Source organism: Anas platyrhynchos, chromosome 15, assembly GCF_047663525.1.
Source record: "Anas platyrhynchos isolate ZD024472 breed Pekin duck chromosome 15, IASCAAS_PekinDuck_T2T, whole genome shotgun sequence".
NCBI lineage: Eukaryota > Metazoa > Chordata > Aves > Anseriformes > Anatidae > Anas > Anas platyrhynchos.
Window position 1 is genome coordinate 2,535,488 of NC_092601.1, and position 21,541 is coordinate 2,557,028.

Here is a 21,541-nt window from a genome sequence, read left to right on the forward strand (position 1 = left end):
ATAAACATGGCCATTAATCTGTCATAGCTGTCTGTGTGCACTACAAATGTGTTTAACATACCTTTATGTCTCTTACTAAAAGGAACTTCTGCTGTGCATTCGGTTTTATTGATTCTTTTAATATGATTTATATGGCTGTAAATACTATTAAAAATACAATTAATACTTAAAAACATTATGCTCATACTGTCCTGAAAACTGATCAGTTTCCAGCAACTAGCTAATTTTGCCACCAATGTCTAAATTTAATCTGTATAAATAAAAAAATAAATATTGTTTTGCTTGTTTCTTTGTAAATATTCTAGCAGTTGGACAAGAGAATTATCCTCAAGGTTTGGATGATTATTCATTTGATGAAGACAGCAGTGATGCTTTATCACCGGATCAGCCAGCCAGCCAAGAATCCCAGGGTTCTGCTGCTTCCCCTGGTGAGCCAAAAACAAGTGACTCACCATCACCAGTAACACAAAATGCCACTACTTCAACACAGGTACAGTTTTAAAGTACTGAAGCAAAATCTCCACAGTATATTTTATTGCTCTTGAACTATAGAAATAGGGCATAGCTTCATATGAAACGAATAGCTTTGTTGTTGCAAAGGAGTGTCTGGGACTCCGTTTTTCTATTAAATGTTTATAAACTAGTGTGGGGGTTTGGTTGATGGCAGTAATGAAATTCCCATTCCATAGATTCACTGAAATTCAGTATAGCTATTAGGACATCTATGGCTTTCCCAGAAATTGCTTAAAAGGTTATATCCATGGTTTACTCCAGCTGTTACTGATTACTTAATGTCTGTCTTCATTCTGGACAAGGTCTTGAACTTACTTTAGAAGCATACTTAGCTGAAACAACAGTTGATGTCAGTTCCATTATCTCCAGGACAGTCCATAAAAATCAAAACTTCCCGTATAACTTACATGTTCTCTCCTATAGATGATCTATACTTATTAAGGAATTTACTATTTAACGAATGAAAGTAACCTTCATGTTGATTTTTCAAAGAGGTTTTTAGTATTTTCTTAAGTAACTTACAAGCAAAGGAAAGTAACTGTGCCATGGCATATGAAATATTGTCTTTATAGTAGAGTATTTAAGTGTATAAGGTTTTTAAAAACAGTATATTCATGGAATCTTAAATTTGATTTAGTGTGTTAAAGTTAAATTTACTGTCCACTGAACTGAGAGAGATCTTGAGTTGAACAACACTTGACTGTTTTTAACAAGAGTTCCAAAAAAGAGTTTTGAAAGAGAACTATTCTAACCAAACTTAGTTTTGTGATCTGAATTGGACATTAATATTGCCTACTCTACCTTAAACACATTATAAAAATACTGATGTAAAATAGTAAGCCAAAGCAGTAATGAAACGAACATCATGCTACAAATGAATTTCTTTAATGTTCTGTTAACTACTGAAAGCACATGGTTATGCGCATAGTCAGTTACCTGCATGCTTTCTTGAATATCTTGCAAGGCACTTGCCATGCATATCTTTGTCTTCACCTTGAAGATCAGTAAGATTATTCATTATTCAAGAAAATCACTAAGATTATTCATTAATAAAGAGATGGATGTATCTATTTACAGGGTACTTTTTAGCTTAAGAAGATGAAGCTTGTGCTGTTTTCTGTCGTGCCTCAGCTAATAATTTTAAATTTACTAACTTAACCCCAGTTTGAAAGAGGTGAAGTCTTTGCTTTTAACTAGATTTCTGCAACTTTCATAAAACTTTTTGTCTGTATAAAGAGATGCAAATTCAGACTTCAGAGGAGGGAAAGGCAGCAGAGCTGTTACATGTTGTCTGATAGCATCTAGCACTTGCCTCTTGTGGGTGACATGGAACAACTAAGCCAAAGTAAATTTCCAGTTGACTTGTGACTGAATCTGAATGTTTTCTAATGAATTCACATCACAACACCGCCCCTCCTCCTATATTTCACCTGACTTTTTTGAATTTTAGTTCCCCTCTTTTCCATCTTACTAACACATTAAGCATTCGATTCATTGTCTTGCCATCTGTGTGTTATTCTTACAGTAATTATTACGTATAGTAAATATGCATTGAGTAGTAACTGACATTAAGAGTTAAGATCTATGGATGTGTATACTCATCCTGTCCTTTATGAAGTGCTTGAAGATATTTTTAGAGATTACTGTTTTTTTTTTGTCAGTTCTACTTTTCTTAGGATTGTTAGGTTAGATAATGATAGAGATTCCTCCAGAAGTGTGGATTTTCTAATTGCAGTCTTCTGTAAGGCACTCTTAAGACTTCTCTGAGCTAGATTCACATGTGAAGATTCAGCAGCATTCGTCTCCAATCATTTATTTGCTCGTTATTTGAAACTGACAGCTAAACAACTGACAAATTGTTTATATTTTGAGTTCTACTTGCCTAGAGCAACCACAAGTTTGTGTATATGGGCTGAAATTAATAGTAACAAAAATTTTGCATTGTATCAATGCTTAATTAGTTACTGAATCAAATACACATCTGCTGAGCAACTGCGTATGCTAGAAAAAACTCCTTGATCCTGAACTACTGTTTCTCCCAGTAAGCCCATCTTCCTGTTATGCATAAAAAAAAAAGAGCAGCTACAATATCATAGAATTATTATTTATATTTTAGATTTATGTCTTTTACTATATTTACACTTTGGTAATTTCCTTGATGGAAAAACTTAGGTGATGAAAACCTAAGTGATTTCTAAATGAAGTGAAGTGATGAAGTGATTTATAATCACTTGGTGATAAATGAGATCAGTTTAATAATATTGCATTCAGCTTTGTGTACTTGATACCAATATGCCCCACAGTATATATACAAGTACAGAAATTTTAGTAACGTTGTAAATTTTGTTTAATTAGCAAAAACGTTTTCCATTGAATACAGTAGTATTTTTTTAATAGAAAGGGTGAATAGGATGGAAATTTAAAAGCTTTAGCACTTAAGTTTGCTTCATTTTATGCACATCTATACCCAGTAAAAACAAGTTGGTTTAGCCTGTGTAGCACAAGTATTAAATTTTATTTTTGAAAAATTTAAGAATGTATCATAATTTGACCAATAGGTGAGTGGTACATCTTCTTAGGTTACTGCTGGTCAACTGTAATCTGTACTGGATTCTTTTCAGGGGGACTTCCTAAGAGGGTTCCTTCATCCGTTTCTTAATTGCACAAAGGAGAAAAGAAGCATAATTTTGCACCTTGTGTTATTTTCATGCTTGTCCTTTTAATAAGCAAGCTTTTGGAAAATGTGTTTATGTATTTAAACTGCCAGAGGATTTGTAGCAAAGTCACGGCTCTGCATAGGGAACTATGCTGCAGTTTTTAAAATAAGACAAAAAACAAAAGATAAGTTAGAACTAAATATTGAGTTCTTACTGTACGAAGTAACGTTAAATTAAACAGCTATATATGAGATAGATACTGTCTGTCCTCCAAGGACGTTGTCATGCAGTTGTTTTAATGGCCATGGACAACTCAGTACTCTCTCCTTGGTTTTCTTACTACTGCAGTAATTCAAAAAGTATTGCAAAATTCATATTCAAAAACAATGCTGGACACAAAGTATGGCACATCTGTTCTATTTCTTTTTTCCCTAACATAGACCTGTGTTGAATAGACTGAAAACAAACCATATGAAATTAGATTCCTAAATAAAGAATTGGGTTCCTAATGGAGAGTTAAATAAAAATACTCAAAGCAATAGATGCCAAAAGCTTTTCAAGTAGGAAGCACAAGATAGATACGCGATTACAGCAACGAAGTAACAGAGCACTTGAAACTGATTGGAAAAGCACTTCAGATAGAATTACAATCCTCTGCTTATGGATTTGATAACACATTAGAGCCATTTCTGTGTACAGATCTAAAACGCAAAGCTGTTCCTCTACAGAATAAAGCAGATGCTTACTTTATTGTTCCTTTTCAAATAAAGAATAAGAGCACAGCGTGTTTCTACAGGAGATGTGTCTGTGAAATGGATCCTTCATTCTTTTAATTTCCTCTGACAAATTTTACATTTTATTGCGACAGAAAGTACAAGGAATGTTTTGGAACTAGTGGAGCACAGACAGCGTTCTTTTCAAAGCTTCCTCCTCCACACATTTCCAGGCCTCAGAGAATGTAACATAACTTTGAGAACCTTCAGCTCTCATTCACTGATGACCTGAAGCTTGATTTCACCTGATGTATTTGCATCTGATAAGGAATAGGTGCTTAATCACACCACTCCAAACAGATTAGATTATTGTGTTCACAATTCTGAAGACTTTAAACAGTTATCTTCAAAACAGTTTTAAAACAGCTGAAAATTTTGCATAATGATAAAGAATGTAGTAACTGTTTTTGTAATAGGTTCACTGCTAAAGAACAGCAATATATTGACCTGCAAACTGCAGTTAGAAGAACATGTCTAGAAATAATATAATTTGTAATTGGAAATAGAAGATCTGTTCATAAGAAGTAATCTTTACTTTACTTTGTGATGTTAATTAAACTAAGATTTAAATTATGATGTAATTAAACTAAGATTTAAAAATAAGTAAATGATACGCATAGTTCATTGCTTCATCTGGCACTTGCAGTAAAATGGGGAAGATTGTAAAAAGCTTTGTGTTTCATGTAGTCAATAATTCTTTGTAGTTTAAGATAACAATGTAGGGAAAAAGTAATTTACTCTATGACAATGAGATTGTTTAACACCATGAGTTTCAAGCAATAGAATTTAAGAGATTGTTTTTAGAAAGACATCAACTTTTCCATTTTAAAGGTTTTTATTGTGTTTTTATTGTATTATCATTATGCAGTTGTTCTCGTAGGCTATTCTCCTGTTTAGGGTAATCTTGTATGTGACTGTTTGATTCAAAGACCAACTAGGTGTTTTTTTTTAAACATTACTGCTATAATTTCAATAGGCCTTTAAAAATTGATGGCAACAGGAATACAGTGTGTTAGAATACAGCATCCACACACCTTTTTTAAATGGTAAGTCCCACTAAAATCCCCTGCCAATTCTTACAAATAACAGATACTATGTAGATAAGGGATGCTTTCCAGAGCAAACACTTTGAAAGTTGGTTATAAAAATAGAGGCATTTATATCTTTAGCCTGCCACCAGAAACTGACATGGTAGCAAGACAGGCATGTGTACAGTGTTTCAGTGACTAGGCATGGCATACTGAATCTTGCAATTCAGTAAAGCCATACCAGAAGTTACTCCTCTGGATGGCTTGGCTATGTTTTGGCTTTTTCACCCAGTGGTAAAGACAGAGCTGGTTTCTTGCAAATACTCTGTACTGCATATGCAGCTGTCTGTGCTTCAGTCACGTAAGTTTTGAAATCACAGACATCACACAGACACTGCTGTTAAGAAAGTGGGAAAAATATTACCAGAAATAAAGTTCTGTCTTATGGACAAAATGAAAATTGCCAGGAGTTTAGCTGATTGAGACTTTAGAAAATATTTAGCTAAAAAAATATGGAAAGAAGAATCAAAAGCACTATGTAGTTTAGATAGGTTAAGACAAGATAGATATAGCTGACTGTTTGCAGCTGGCAGTTGGAGTTTCTTAACCAAAGGAAACGAACTATGTCATCTGTCTGGATAAACACAGTATAATATTAAACACTAGCAGAAGTGTTTAGAACAGAAAAATAGAAGTGTAGAATAGAAGTGTTAATAATATTAAACACCGGAGAAGATGGAGATTAGAAGAAATAAGACAGAAAGAGGAACTACTGGGTTGAAAGGAGGTTGATGATAGCAGTCTGCATGAGTTGATTTTGGGACAGGCTGATTTCATATTACCATTATCAATTTTGACATTACTTTTAAGAATGGGCCACATAGCAAAAGTTAGAAGGCTTGTTCAGAAGAGAGTTGGACTGTTATTATGCAGAAGGAACCATTTGATTTGTTTTTTAGGGGTAATAGAAATGGAATAATTTTATAAAAAGAAATGTGTATCACATTTCCTTTCCATAAAAAAGAAATGTGGAAATCTGGGAACTCTGACTTAAAGAAAACTGAGGAGGAAATTAGGGGACAGCGGAGTGACTGTGAGCTACAGTGTTCTTCTGTAAAAATGCAAGTGCATTGGAAGAGAGGATCCCTGTAGAAATTTTAATCCCACTGTACATGGATCCAGTGAGACTTAATGTGGAATATTCTATGTGTTTCCAGTTATTAATGTCCAAGAGAGACTCGGGAAAACTGTAACAAAAAGGACAGGATGAACAGAGAATGGAAAATCTCTTTTATGAGAAAAGAATAAAACTAAGTTTAGATAGAAAAACAAGGTCTGAGATCTGCTTATGTTTAGATTCTATATCCCACCTAATGGATATTCACTACCCAGGGAAATAGGTTTTAAATTAGAAAAATATTTCAGCACAGAATGAAAGAATATAACAAAGGGAAGCTCACTGAAAATTTATTGTTATGTAAAAAAACATTTGGGAATTTTCTGGCAGGAGCAGTGGTGCCAGGAGAATAATAATTTAAAAAATCCTTAGCCTATATGGAATTCAGTGAGTTTACAGAAGCAATTATATGCTTAATACTTGTAACAGCAAGGGAACAAACTCAGTAAAGTCCAGACTACTGGGTTATACCTGCATAATAGCATAATAGTGTTGGAAGTCATATACAAAAGAAATGCACCTCCTACCACAGTCAGAACTGTAGTTGCTGTGAAACTACTGTAGAAAGTAATCCCTTCAAATTACGTCTGCTCAGCTGCTGTGCAATTGTTCTGAACCAAGAAGTTCATTTTCTTGTGTTTATGTTTGACCTTTGTGAAGGATTTTCCTGAGAATAATAGCTTGGGAGAGAAGATTCTCTTTGCTTGCACACAATTCTGACTTTACAGATTGAAAACTGTGAAGGCCTCAACTGTGCAAGTAATAAAGTAGTGTTTTTCTAAATACTGTGTTTTCTTTTAACTTCAGTAGGCACCTTCACTGTAAGTGCAGTGTGTAGTGTACCCAGGGTCAAATTTTAATGTTGTATTATAAATGCTGCTTCAAGCAGAGTAGTAACAAATGGTGGTAGCTCTGGTCACAATTAGTAACAATGCATTCCATCCTTCATTCTGTTATCTGTAACTTTTCTCTCTCCTTTTATATTAGTAAAATTACATGATTAATAGAATTCCCTACACAATTCTGTATAAAACGATAGGATCTTTTTACATCTTTAAATTCTGTAATTCTCTGGTTGTAGAAGCCTTCATATACAAGTGTTTGGTAACACTACTAAGGAAAGAAATTTACATCTTTTCCTGTAATTCTGACAAAGTTAAAGACATGATTTCTTCTTTTATCATTACATTGCTAGGAACAAAGGTACTTCAGTTATAGTTGTCAGTTCTCAAAGAATTTTGCAATTACGAAGTTAAGAAGGAGCATCAATTTGTTGATTTAATTCTGGGGCTAGCCACCAGAGACAAATAGGTAGGAGTAGTTTTGGCAAAATGTTCCTTACTTAAATGGATGAGGTTACTTCTGAAGGTCCTTCTAGCTCTTTTTTTTTTTTTTATGAATGTGTAAGAGAGACAGGGTAGTAATCTTTTTACTGAAATAAAATTTTCTCATGATGTTTCTTTTCTGTTTATATGTTTCTCATGTATGTTAAGAGAAGAAAAAGCAAAGCAAACAACAACGTATAGGTTATGAAAAAGCCTTTTTGGAGGGCTTTTTTGATATGTTTTATAAATCCTTTTGGGTTATCATGCTTTTTACTTTAAAAAAATAATACTAATTAAGAAAAATATTTGTTGTAAAATATTATGATATACTACATAAATTGGTATTAAAATCAATTACTATTTTGCTTTGGTGAGATGAGAAGTAAATCCTGTATTAGTAAAAGCAGATTTTGGATACCTTTTGATGAAACAGTTAAACTGCAAATAGGAAGTAAAGGTAAGAAAACAGTTTCTTACTTGCTATATTTGAAGTATGCCAAAATGTGCATTTATAGCACACTTCTGTACATATACATGAAAGAATCCTATTTTTGCCATTACTTCTAAAATTATTTTTCAAATTTGACATGATAGTAAATTGTCTTAACCTTTTCACATTTTTTTGATTATTCAGATGGTGGATGTTTTTAATGTTTCTCTTTTTCCTTATATTTTTTTAATACTAGTATCCACCTTTAACCTCTCCAGTTCCTGAATTCCTCAAAACTCCCTCTACAATTGAACAACAGGTTACACGGTCTACTGCTACAACCACCGTGACCACAAATACTGTATCTGCAACAAAGCCTGGGCCAACGTTAGTAAAGGTACATATCTAAAAGAATAGCATCTGAAGTTTTTTCTTTATCTGTTTTGTTTTCCAATGCTATATTTATTGAAAAAAAGTGAATAATGTTATAGTGCCTATAACCACCAACAACTGCTGTCAGTGTTCAGGAGAGCATACTGTGCTGTTGACTGAAAGATTTGGTATGCTAAGATCGGCTCTTAACCACGTGTAAGGACTGGCTCATTATTTCAGGAGGTCCTTACAGTACAGTTGACCAAAATTTTAAAGCAGAATTATGTGCTACATAACTACTGAAGTTTTTGAAAACGCATAGAGAAATACAAAGAATAGATTTTTACAATGTTTATTTTCTATTGGAGAAATTCATATTCTAATTTAGTTTTATACAGGGAATAATTTAACAGGAACAGTGGCAACTACATTGATAATCTATGTGTAGCCAAACTAGGGAACAGCATTGTTCCTTTTCCACAACTATTTTCATAGTTCATTTACTGTATGAGCATAAAGCCCAATTAAGTTATTGTATCCTTGTATCAGAAGATCAGAAAAGCACAGTTAATTCTTTCTTTTGAACTGACTTAGCCAGCAGCATGGAAAACTTTTTCAAATACAATTAGAAAATGGTTTGTGTTGAAAAATGTTTATATTTCAATTCAGCAACTTTGCCAAAGGTCTTCAGCTCTGAAGTGATTATATATATGTATATGTAGACTTCTACCTAACTACATGGAACTAATTCTCAGTTAAATTTATGATGATTTGTAATATGCAATTTGTAGTATAAATTGCATATAGTATACCTGTGTAATAAGTGTGCATGGATCAGCGCAGGATTTCTGCTTTGGTACCTTCTGTATGACTAGGTAACTGCATTTGACTTTTCACTCAATATAATTTCAAAGAGCTTTAAAGGAAGAAAGTTTTACCATATGTGCAGGTATTGCTGATAAAAGGGTGCTGAAAGTTCCATTAAAGTAACACTGTAATATTTAGGACTGTCTGTCTGTGCTTTTAATCTAGGCCTGTAGTTACTGACCTGCAATCCTGTTTACAGATGGAGTTTAAGGTAGTAGCTTTTACATGTATGAAGTGCTAAGTGGCTTTGGACTTAGCTCTTTAAGAAGAATGTCTCTTTATAATGACAGGTCATAATTAGCAGAATCCCTTAGCTTCATTTGTGCCATCTATTAACAGAATGTTCACGTATTATGATAACTATATTTAGAACACATATATATCCAATTATTGTAATATTTCACATATTAGAACAACTGTAATTTCTGATGGCCCCCTTCTTGTGCACACAGTATAAAACAGCTTGAGTACATTAACTTTTCAAGGATGGTGAGAAATACTTTTGAGTAGGGTTGCACATGTATTTGGCAACTCTCTTTGCAACAAACACATTGCTGTATACTTTGTATTTTGAATAACTGCTTGCTGCTGTGATAGTTGTTTCAATCTTTTCCATCCATAAATAGCAAAGCCACCCAAAGAACCCAAACGATAAACATCGGAGCAAGAAATGTAAGGAACCTAAGCCAAGGGTGAAAAAATTGAAGTATCATCAATATATTCCACCTGATCAGAAAGGTGAGAAGAACGAGCCACAGATGGACTCCAACTATGCTCGTTTGCTACAACAGCAGCAGCTGTTTTTGCAGCTGCAGATCCTGAGCCAACAACAACAACACTACAACTACCAGGCAATTCTACCTGCACCGCTGAAGTATGTGAAGCTCTGTTTGTATTTTCTAAGTGTCCTTTAACTAAGATATATACGTAGCAGTTGCAGACTTTTTGTCTTAAAAGTAAATGTGTTTTGCAAATGTTAATAGACAGTTGGAATCCAAGAAAACTTAAATGGTATCAGTGTGGTTATTATTTAACCTCATTTAACAAAGAGATGAGGTAGTTCTCTTCTTAAAATACTCTCGAAGTCTGATAAGCCTATAACTGGTCCTAGTTATTTTTAGTTTGAGTGGAAACCAAATCTCCTCTCTGTCAGATGCATGTTTTCCAACCAGAGGCATATATGAAAGAAGCTCAAAGGCATTTGTGTGAAAGCCAGAAAACTTTGTCACCATTTTCATTCAAATTTGATAGAGATATGCAGAGCAGAAGAGAAACATATAGACAGTGGCTTTTACAAAGACACGTACTATTTTGATGTTTTTATTGTCTTTTTATATCAGTTGCATAGGCCATTTTTGCTGTTTTCAAGTAAAAAGTCTTTAAATTAGGTGAAATTGCCTATTCTCTATATCCTCATTGCTAATGCTTATATGAACTCTGTCAGTGTTAATCTTCAGCACTTTCAGCACTAAGAAGTGTACTCTGATTTATAGCTAGAAGCAGTCGGAAAAATAATTCTTAGCAGAAAGAGAAGCTGACTGTCTGCAGAATTTCATTCTTGCCATCTAAGACCAGCAATTTTTTCCTAGAAGTGTTTCTAGTGTAACATGCTACAGTTAGTCACAACCTTAAATTCAAGTGGCTCTCAACTTTTTTTAAAGTGCGTTCTTGCCAAGTTATTTTTCCTCAGCAAGTGAGACTAGAAAAGTAAAAGATACCATCTGTGGTTATATTTATAATTACAATGTATCCTAACATTTGGACTTGAGATGTTTCTGCCTGCTTACCCACGCTTCTTATGTTCCATTTACTGACATTTCAGAAATGTTTCCTCGTACATCACTTGAAAGAAATAAAGAGCTGATTTATGGTATCCAATGTAAATGGTGGCATTTTTAATTTTTTTACAATTATTTTTGAGATCCTTGTACGAGATTCTTTGTATGTGAGTACAGCTGACTCAAAACACATAATCTTCAGAGGAAACTGCCTTCACATTGATCCTTATTCTGTCTCCATGGACACTGGACCTGTATGTAGGGTTGATACATACAGTTCAACCTTTTTTTTTTTTTTTTTTAAACTGACATCAAACAAAAAAAGTAACTGGTTGCCCTAGTTGATGATGAATTTGTATAAACTGATCTTGCAGTCCATGGTATTCTTCAGGGATACTGTGACAAAGTAAAAACTATGAAGCTTATATTTGTATGTTTAACTACAAATAAAATATCAACATAATACATGTATTCTCTATATGTTTTCTTTTCTCTGTGCTGTTCTATTAAAAATATCTTGTTAGTCATGTTCAATGTGTATTTATGAATAATATTTAATATGTAATAAATATGTATGAAATATATATTAAGTTGATAGATGCTAGATTCAGAATCACAGCTTCTTGATTGAAAACAATATATAAATATATATATATATGTAATATATATTTACCACTAACATTATTGTCCCCATTTTTCTTATCACTTGAAGGCCACTGAATGACAAACAGAATAACAATGGGAATACACCACTGAATACTTTGAACAACAATACACAAACATCAGCTGCCAACTCACCAAGACAAAACAGTAATATTCCTAGCAGGAAACCAGGACCTCTACCTTCAAGCTTGGATGACTTAAAGGTAAAATAAATAAATAAATAAATAAATTTGTCTATTCTTAAACATCAGTAGAGGTCATTTCATGGAAATTTTTACTGTCAAGAATAAGCCTGGATGTTATTTAACAAGGAAAAGTGTATTTTTCTCTTAACTGTTTAGAATAGAGCTGTCATTTTTTGAAGTTTTCATACACGCTTCTTCTGGACTTAAAATATTTGTTTTGATTTAGCCTCCTCACAAGCGCATGCTCTGACAATGACATCTCTTTCCCAAAGAATTAGAAGAGGACAAAGAATTTCAGACATTGTATAAGTATGTAATTTGATGGTAGCTTTGTTAAACTGTGTGGTTTAAACTGTTCATGTCAAATTTCCCTCTGGTGGATTTTAACACTGGGACAATAATTTTAGTATATCAGTGAAGAGTTTTAGTTAAGCAATAAAATTGAAAAGATGTCCTAATACATATTCAGAGGGATTACTGGTATAAAGTCTACGTGGAAATAACACTACTAAGAGAGAAGAGAAAATAGAGATTTTCTCATCACAGTTCAGCACATCATCTGAAAATGAATACTAAATTTCAGAAAAGTTATAAATAACTGTAGACTCTTTTTAAATTCTAGTATGAATGTACAGCATACAAGTTGTCCTTCTGAAGAACTTTTAACAGGGATTAATACTGTGAGGGACCTACTGAAAATGAATCTGAAGAAAATTGGTAGCGGGAGGGGGGGGGGGGGTTAGATTCAGGTATTTTCAATAGCAAGTACTTATATGAGCCAGACTTGAGGAGTAGGGACATCTAGTGGGCAGTTAATTTCTCTCTTCCTTTAACAAGGAGTTGGGTTCTTGAGAGGTGGGTATTTTTTAAAAACTTGAAGGAATAAAAGATGAGGTTTCTGAAGAAGAGATTCTCAGGACAGTAATGCATTTTTATAAGATAAAGCTAATAATTCCATATTAAATAAGTTTACAAGATGCAATTCAAGCTATGGCATTTGAAACAAGCTTTGGAATCTTTTAAGTTATTAACTATTAAGATATTAAGCCATATCAGTTAATGCCTGAATTTTTTATTTGCAGAGATTAAAGTTCTTCTCTCACCATTTCTGCATAATTTATTGGTATTCCTGCTGATGTGATAACAGTAACCTAAGCAATACCTGCTGCTGGTAGTGTTTTTAACACTGAGTCATCTAAATCAGTTCTGATAATTTAGAATTTAGAAATACACTGCAGAAAGATTGAAAAGTTGGAATGCTATCTCAAGCAAGTCTGTAGGGGATACTAGATGGGGGCAGCCCAGAGGGGAGTCGATCATCATTGTTAGGTGGACAGATACTTAATATAAAATTGATGTGGTTCTTAGAAACTTGTTATGCACAGATATTTCCATGACTTTTCATTTCCTAATCATGAAGATCTATACTTCAAAATTATAGACCAGCAAAGCACTGAAAGATTACTGAGATCACTCTACCTTAATTTCTTTTAGAGAGAGGTGTTTATAACATATTTTGAAGCACAGGATCAATTTACAGTCAACACATTGGCACTCTGTGTTGTCTCTAAGGATTGAGGATATTCTTCTATCAGAAATTAGGTTAATTTTGACTGCTTCTGCTTTTTATATCTGTGAAAGAAACCACATAGCTATATATTTATAGCTATAAATATATATGTATATATATATTTAGCACATAGCTGTAACTGTTCAATTGCTAATTAGAAAGAAAGCCTTTTGTGTTTGATGTGTCTACTGAGCCATGCAAATGACCTAATAAGTTTCAGGTAAAACACGTCTACCTGTCTTGGTAGGGTGATAAAAGGGTTCAGAATGCTAGTATTCAGAGCTTTTATTTGTACTGCTGCCACCTTCTGCAGCTTCTCTTCAGAAGATTTTAGCCCACAATTGAAGTTGTGCTTTCATTTTCAAATTTGCAATAGGTATGAAAATTCAGCGTAACTCTGCAACTGTTCATTGTACAGCAACTGAACACTACTAAGGTTTTGGCCAGGTAACCACAGAAAGTAAGTTACTGGTTGTGGAAATGTGTTCATGATCATGCACACTGTCAGAACCCAGTGGTGGAATAACTAGTGAATATGATGAAAAATATATTTTCTTACTAAAATATAATAAGGTAAAATATATATAAATACATTTTATTTATTTTACTATCAAACTTTATTTTATCTTAGGTAGCAGAGCTTAAAATGGAGTTAAAATTGAGGGGATTACCAGTTTCTGGAACAAAAACAGATCTTATTGAGCGTCTGAAACCATATCAAGATCTTAATAACAATGGAGTCACTACTACTAGCTCTGTTACAGTAACTACTTCTACTGGGGCCACAGGTAACACTGGGGAAGTGGCTATAGCATTTCCTGTTGCAACACTAAATAAAACAGTGGCTAATACAGTATCCAGCTTTCCTTCAGAAAAAACAACTACTGGACCTGGCTGCAAAGTAGTAAATACTGAAAACATTAGCTCTCCTTTGCCTATATCTCCTTCTCCTTCAGAACAATCTAGTCTAAGCACGGATGATACAAGTATGGCAGATACTTTCACAGAAGTGATGACCATGATGTCTCCATCTCAGTTCTTAAGTACTTCACCACTAAGAGCAAATACAGGTGATGATAATCAGAATCGCAGCAGTGGAAGCATCTCAAGCATGGAGTTTGATGTAGCAGAAAAGGACCGCAAGCTTCAAGAGAAAGAAAAACAGATTGAAGAGCTCAAAAGGAAACTGGAACAAGAGCAAAAACTCGTGGAGGTACTGAAAATGCAACTTGAGGTTGAAAAGAGGGGACAACAGCAACACTCTCAGACTTCTGGTAACTCAGCTGCTTTGGAACAGAAGCAATTCAGTGCTGCTGTCAAGGATGAAAATGCTCTTACTGACTGCTTGAGCACAAGCCAATCTGTACCTGCAGCTAGTCATTCTTTAGGACAATCAGTATACACTAGTGGCCAGAATCCAGTTGCCAAAAAGGCAGTTGTTATCAAGCAGGAGATACCTGTCGCTAAAGCTGAACCTCAGAACGCCATTTCTCAATTTTATTTTAATCCCCAGAGGCAGCCACAAACTGCAGTTGTTGCCCAACCTCAAGCTTTACTGACTACCCAAGGAACTGCACAGCTGCTCCTTCCACTTTCTATCCAGGGACCGAATTCTACCACTTCAGTGCAGCTACCAGTTGGAAATATAAAGTTACAGGTATGAGGGTTTTCATTTCTCATCCTGTAAACTACATGTCAATATTTGCTTAATTTAATATAGATAGATAAATGTGCTGTTTGTAAGATGCACTGGTAAAAATCAGTGCATCTTACAGACTGTAGTCAAGACTGTTTTTGCTTTAGAGAAAAGCTTAGTAACTGTCGTGGTTACTATTTATTAGCCAACCTGTTTATAAATTCTTCTAGTACTTGCTTTCTTTGTAATCTTGCAAAGAGTTTTGGCTTCCCAGACTCTTTTTCTTGAATAGTATTTGTCTTACTGTATACTGCTACTGCCTCTGCGCGTGTGGTTTTAGATTTATACTTCCAAATTCCACCACTTTACCTCCAAAAGAAACAGCTTAAAAGTCAGCATTTTATTTTGAAATATACCTGTTTTCAAAATGTGTTCAAACTTCCTTGTGTGGTGAGGGCTCATTACATTTAAAAATGGGAATGCTAGATTATAGCACTCCAGTGGAGTTATAAAAAGAAACCATGGTTACACAAATATTATTACCATGCTGATTATAAGGTAGTATCACTGTGAATAAATACAACATAAACCCAAATAGGATATAAATGCAGAGCTATGAGATATCTGATTGGGTTGAAACAGTTTAACATCATGACCTGTGGTAGAACGAAGGATATACCTCCTTGTGGCACTATTATTGCCTGCTAGCTGGCTGAAATCCCCTGCAATCCTCAGTTACTGTGCCAGCAGAGCACTTCTTCAGTGCCAGTGTGTGCTTGCTGTTTTGGCATGTTGTGAGTCAGGGCTTTGTGTTAGCATGTGTGCTGTCACATTTAGCAACACATGTGAGGGCTGTAAAGTTCTGATGGGGCTGGACCGTACCATCTACAGTGTAAGAGCTACTCCTGGTAACTGCCCACCCAGACAGATCTTTGTCTAAATTGTTCTAGAATCCTGCTAGAATTCTCTAACAAACTTAAGCAGCTTGTTCTGGTATTTCACTTCACTGCTATTGCAGAAATTTTTCCTAGCTTCCAATTCAAATGCTCTTTCTTTAAGTCAGACATGTCTTGCCTTTAAAAACAGCAGTGGTCACTAAAAGTACAATCATCTTCTTAAAACAACTTTTATATGTGATGGAATTCTTGTCATGTTGCATCATCAGTTTTGTCTTCCAGGTTACTGAAACACAGTTAATTCTTTCTTACTGGGTGTGCTCTCTGCATCTCCAGCTATTTTCATTGTTCTCTGCTGGACCCTCTCCAGTTTGTCTTCATCTTTTTTAAACTCTGGTACCAAAATAAACACTACACTCTAGCTGGGAGCTTGCCAGTACCAGAAAGAATAAAAACATTTTGTCTCCTGTACACAGTTCTCATTGATACCTTTTAGAATAAATACTATAGATATTCTGCATAACCTATAGAATAATTTTTAACATAATGTAATTTACTGTGAGATACATATAATGCAAATATTTTATCTTCACCCTTTAGGCTCAATCACAAGCTGGAGTACAGACCCCATCACAAATACCTGTTCCTATTCCTTCCTCTGGCCTGGGCCAGACAGCACCTCAGATGCATGCTCCACAATCAAAACCAAATACCATCATGCAGCATGCACTTGGTCAGACCCAACAAATCAGAAAGGTTTGTGGATAGCGATAAGCATTAAGCAATGTACTGTTGTGTATTCTAATTCTAGGCAGTGCTTTTACAGTCTTTTTTGTCATGTGTCACATACAAATGATCAAGTCACTTAACATCTCTGTACCATGTAACTCATTCTCTTTCCAAAATTTCAGTCCTTGTAGGACTGCTTTTCCAATTTCAAATAAATATACAAAACTAAATACTTTTTTTTTTTTTTTTGGTCTTAATGGTACTCTTATGGCACATGCTCACTTCGTTCTTACTTATGCTTGGCACAAGCAATGTACCAGCTATTCCATTCAGTTTCTCCTATTTGCCACCAGCTCAAAATGGAAGATTCTGGTGGGCAACTCTTCAGAGGAAGCTTTTATCTGTAACTACAGACCTTCATTCATTTTCAGGAGTTCCTTCCAGTACTCCTCCTTTCTTTGTTGATTTCATCCTTACTGATGAAGAAAGCTATGGACTCCGATACTAGGGACAGCAAGTCCAGTGAGTCAAAACCCCACTATACCTAAGACAGTTCTCTTAGAGAAATGCAGGGAACGATGCGGAGAGAGATCCTTCTCTTCCTCTATATCCAAAACTATCAGCCCTAAAAGTTCCCATTCTGAAATGGGTGTTTATCAGCACTAGATGCACAGTTCCGAGTGCCAACCCAGTCATGTTCATATGGTAACTGATACCAGCACCAGCCACCACAAAAGAAATAGTTTTCTCTTCCTTTGAGCTACATCCAGAGACCAAGAGATTGGTTTGGCTTCCTTATTAGTGCTGTGGTCTCTATGGCTTCTATGACTTAGGAGAACAACGTTTTCCAGTCTGCCCCAAAGAAAGATAATTTAGAAACTATTAAAATTTCAAAATGAAGAGGATAATTTTGATGGTAAGTTATATAACTGCCACTCTCTAGACAGCTTGCTAGTAAAGGAGAACACAGCTAAATGAGCATCATCATTCTCCAGGCTGCTGGGTAATGCTGTTTAATGGGCAATGAGGTTACCCTACTGAAGTCAAAACTTACTGACACATATCCAAAAAGCAGACTTCCTCCAGCCTGTCTGGGATTTGGTAAGGGGCTAACCTTATTTTGGTAATTCAACAGCTCCCCTATAGAAATTTTCCAGTCATCCTCAGGCATATACTTGTGCCAGAGACTGGCAGTTTGCTTCCCTTGCTCTGAAGGACTTTGTGGAAGTGATTGCAGGAGATGTCCAGGATTTGTACCCTCTGGTTTTTCCCTGTTCAGTGCAGTTGTCATGGAGAACACCATGCTGGATCACTCTAGCAGGCTTCAGCCTGCAATCTGGTGGTGCTGGAGCTGAGCAGCCGACCTGTCCTGCTGATCTGCTCACATCTTCTGCAGTTCTTTTACACAGGAAAACAGTGTAATTGCATGATTTTTTACATCAGAATGGAAAACACCAGTGTAGTGCAATAGATAGGGACAGCTGTAATATGCATTCAGCATTAGTTCTACCTGGTTGCTGTTTGCATTCCTGAGCCTTAGGTGTTACAGCAAGCAGACTGGGCCATTCCAGCTAATGAACTGTGAGTAATGCTGTTTGTTAAATTAACATTTTTTAGTGAAGTTAGTCTTCCTAATAACGATCACCTCCATAAAGAGTTGTTTTCTAGAATTAGTTTCCCTCAAATTCCTCCAGACTTTCTCAGGCAGCTCAGCTTTTTATGCAAGCCAGCTGATTACTCCACTTGGTTGCTGCTACATACTTGTGGTGTCTCTCTGCATTCTAGCTACCAAGTGGCCCTGGTTCTTGAGTTAATTCAGGAATAAGGAGACCTCTCCACAGAAAGGGCAACAGTTTTCACACAGGTGATCCACATGGCCAACAAACTGCATTAATCCCTCTCAGAGCAGACCTCATTTGGTATTTAGGCTGCGCTCCACAGAGCTTTTCCTAGCCTTATCTCCATCCCTGATCTCAGATTTGTTGCACCTTTGTCACAAAGGTATTTGGGAGTAAAACCGAATTAAAACAGTCTTATGCATCTTATGCACTCAGATTGCCGCATACAAAAGTGCTGAAGGCATGTTCTGTGAGGAGAGGCTGAGGGCACATGGGTTGCCCAGTCAGGAGGAGAGGAGGCTGAGGAGGCTATGCCTGGGGAGGGTCAGACTGGGCACCAGGAAATACTTCTTGCCTGGGAGGGTGGGCTTCCTAGGAGGTGGTTGGTGCCCCATGGCCATCAGTGGTCACAAGCCCTGTGGATAATGCCCTCAGGAACATGCTTCAACCTTTGGTCAGCCCTGAAGTGCTCAGGCAGTTGGACTTAGGGACCTACAAAGATCACCTCCGACTGAACTACTCTACTCTCATTTGTATCGGGCTAGAAGGTGGTTCATTGTATTGACTACCCACTAAGTGGGGAAGTTATGCAGACTGTATTAAACTGTTCCATACTCTTTTGAATGTATATCAGAAAAATTAAATAACACTACATCATGCTTCCTGGAGGATCACAGGAGAGTATTTTACTTACGAGGGATGACTAAAGCATGACATGGCACAAAGTTTCTTTAAAAGAATAATAGCTCTAGATTTACGCATTAATACACTGGAGGGAAGAACAGGTACAGATAACATCCCCTTAACAGGGAATTTAAGCAAGCAAGTATTAAAAAAAAAAAAAAAAAAAAAAAAGGTCTTAAACTTCATTAAATGCCATTTACCCAATATTATTAATTATTAAAAATACTAAGACTGCTATATTAATCCTTTACAGGTTTTTCCACCTACCACATCCAATACAGTATTTTCCTATCAGACTGCACCAGTTACAACACCTTCACAGTCTTTTATTAATAAAACATCAAATTCTAACATTCACACTGGCAGCAATCAGGCGCCGTCTATGCAGAATGGACCTGCTACTCCTAGTAAGGTAAGATCAGTCCAACTGCACTCCATGAAGTTCACTTTTATATTAATCATCTTAAATAATGCGTGATATATTGCAGTTCTATATATTGCAGTTCTCTCAAGAAAGAATAACATTTTGTGTATTTTAATGATACGTATATTTATATAGCATGTGTGGGAAAGTAAAAACGTATTTTATACCTCATATTATTATTGTTTGTAAATATTTAGATTGGTATGGCAGAATACTATCATTTGTATAACATGATACATTTCAATTTCATTAAAATGTATATTCAGACTTTTTTTTATTATTTCATGCAGCCTGGCTCTCCTTCTCAAGCCCAGCCTTATATCGTTCAGCAATCCCTCTTCAACAACACAGTGTCCAAGAAAAAAGATCCCCCCCGTTACGAAGAGGCTATAAAACAGACCCGCAATATTCAGACATCTCACCGTGAGGTAGTTATTTTTGCTTGTTTAGTTTGTTAAAAATATTTTGTTTCTTCAGAATTATCAGTCATTGTTTATTACAGTTTTTCTTTGGCATCAAAATTTTCTAATGTACTCTTAATATTCTCATAACTGTATTTAACTGCAGGATTCATGGTTTTTTGATGAAATTAACAGACATGTAAATAAGTCTTAGATTATCCAGCTGACGATAAATATAATCGGGATAACACTGCTATTGCTACTTAGCAATAACTGTCATTCAATGGACTTGTTTCAAGGATGTATGATACCCAGATTTCAGACTTAGAAAGTACATTGAAAAGTACTTTCCCAAACTGAGGAAACTTGAGGAAAATGTGTGCATGAGTGTGTTTATATGCACATACAGAAACATATATACACAATTGAACACACGCTTGCTTGAAAGGAGGCTTTATTTAGTGAGCTTGGTGAATAATCGTACAGGGTGCTTTGTCAGTTTACTGTGATATCCTTCAGATTGGAAGAAAGTTGCAAACAAAGTTAATGAGCATCCCTAACCTCATGCATTTCAGAATTATCCCAAAAGAGACAATTTCATATTGACTTCATATTGTGTGCTATTTTTGTGGTGGCAGGCACTCAGACAGAAGCATGAATATCTAATGCCATTTCGTATGTTACTGGCATGTAAAAACAAACAAACAAACTATATCGCATTTGATGGTCATTTACAAGTTGTCTCTTAGAGAAAGCATTTCAGGGTGCACCCCCATAGTCTAGTTGCTATTCTGAATATTTCCCTTCTGCAAAACAGGGCTAGCAATTCCCCTTCTTATCCCTAGTTTTCTGCATCTCTCTTTTAGGTTGCCTTCATGAAAACTTTGTGTTGCTTTTCATATTTTTTTTCCTATTCCTTTGTACTGAAACCAACCAGAGGAATTCTACAAGTGTCTCTCCAAATTCTTTCTCTATTATCTAGATTGACAATTTCGTAAGAAGAATTTTGGTCTTGATCATAGGTTAGTACTTAGGTACTACTTAGAGAGGCTAGGATCAATCTGCTTAGAAAAACACTACATGAAAAAGAATAACCCTTTTCTCCTGCACCACAGATTTCCAGTGCACACAGTCAGCAGATGGATGATCTTTTTGATATTCTCATCAAGAGTGGAGGTAAGCCAATGTTGTGGTTTAACCTGGCTGGCAGCTAAACACCACACAGCTCACCCTCCCCCCTCCCTCTCTGGGATGGGGGAGAGAAATGGGAAAGTGAAGCCTGTGAGTTGAGATAAAGACAGTTTATTAAGACAGAAAAAAATAATAATAATAACAATAATTATGATAATAGTACTAAGAATAATGATGTGTACGAAACAAGTGATACACAGTACAATTGCTAACCACCCGCTGACCAATGTCCAGCCTAATCCTGAGCAGTCCGTCCCCCCCACCCCAGCTAGCCACCCCTCTATATTGTTTAGCATGACACCAGATGGTATGGAATACCCCTTTGGCCACTTTGGGTCAGCTGTCCTGGGTCTGTCCCCTCCCAGCTCTTGCTGTACCCCCTGCCTGCCCGCTAGCAGGACAGA

At 35.7% G+C, this 21,541-nt stretch overlaps 1 protein-coding gene across 22 annotated transcripts in view; it reads left to right on the top strand.

The window, feature by feature from the left end:
• The window catches only part of MRTFB (myocardin related transcription factor B), an 89,371-nt gene that overhangs the window by 60,301 nt on the left and 7,529 nt on the right, over nt 1-21,541 (top strand). For 12 of the 22 annotated variants that reach the window (XM_027469506.3, XM_027469509.3, XM_027469507.3 and 9 more), the window contains 9 exons: nt 306-490; nt 8,160-8,300; nt 9,769-10,016; nt 11,633-11,786; nt 13,970-14,995; nt 16,471-16,626; nt 19,375-19,533; nt 19,836-19,973; nt 21,062-21,122. In XM_027469506.3, coding sequence (XP_027325307.1) covers nt 306-490; nt 8,160-8,300; nt 9,769-10,016; nt 11,633-11,786; nt 13,970-14,995; nt 16,471-16,626; nt 19,375-19,533; nt 19,836-19,973; nt 21,062-21,122 — 2,268 coding nt within the window. Of the gene's footprint in view, nt 1-305; nt 491-8,159; nt 8,301-9,768; nt 10,017-11,632; nt 11,787-11,994; nt 12,625-13,714; nt 13,799-13,969; nt 14,996-16,470; nt 16,627-19,374; nt 19,534-19,835; nt 19,974-21,061; nt 21,123-21,541 lie in introns of those variants that run through there. The other 10 variants (XM_072024087.1, XM_027469510.3, XM_072024088.1 and 7 more) reach the window with 6 other exon arrangements.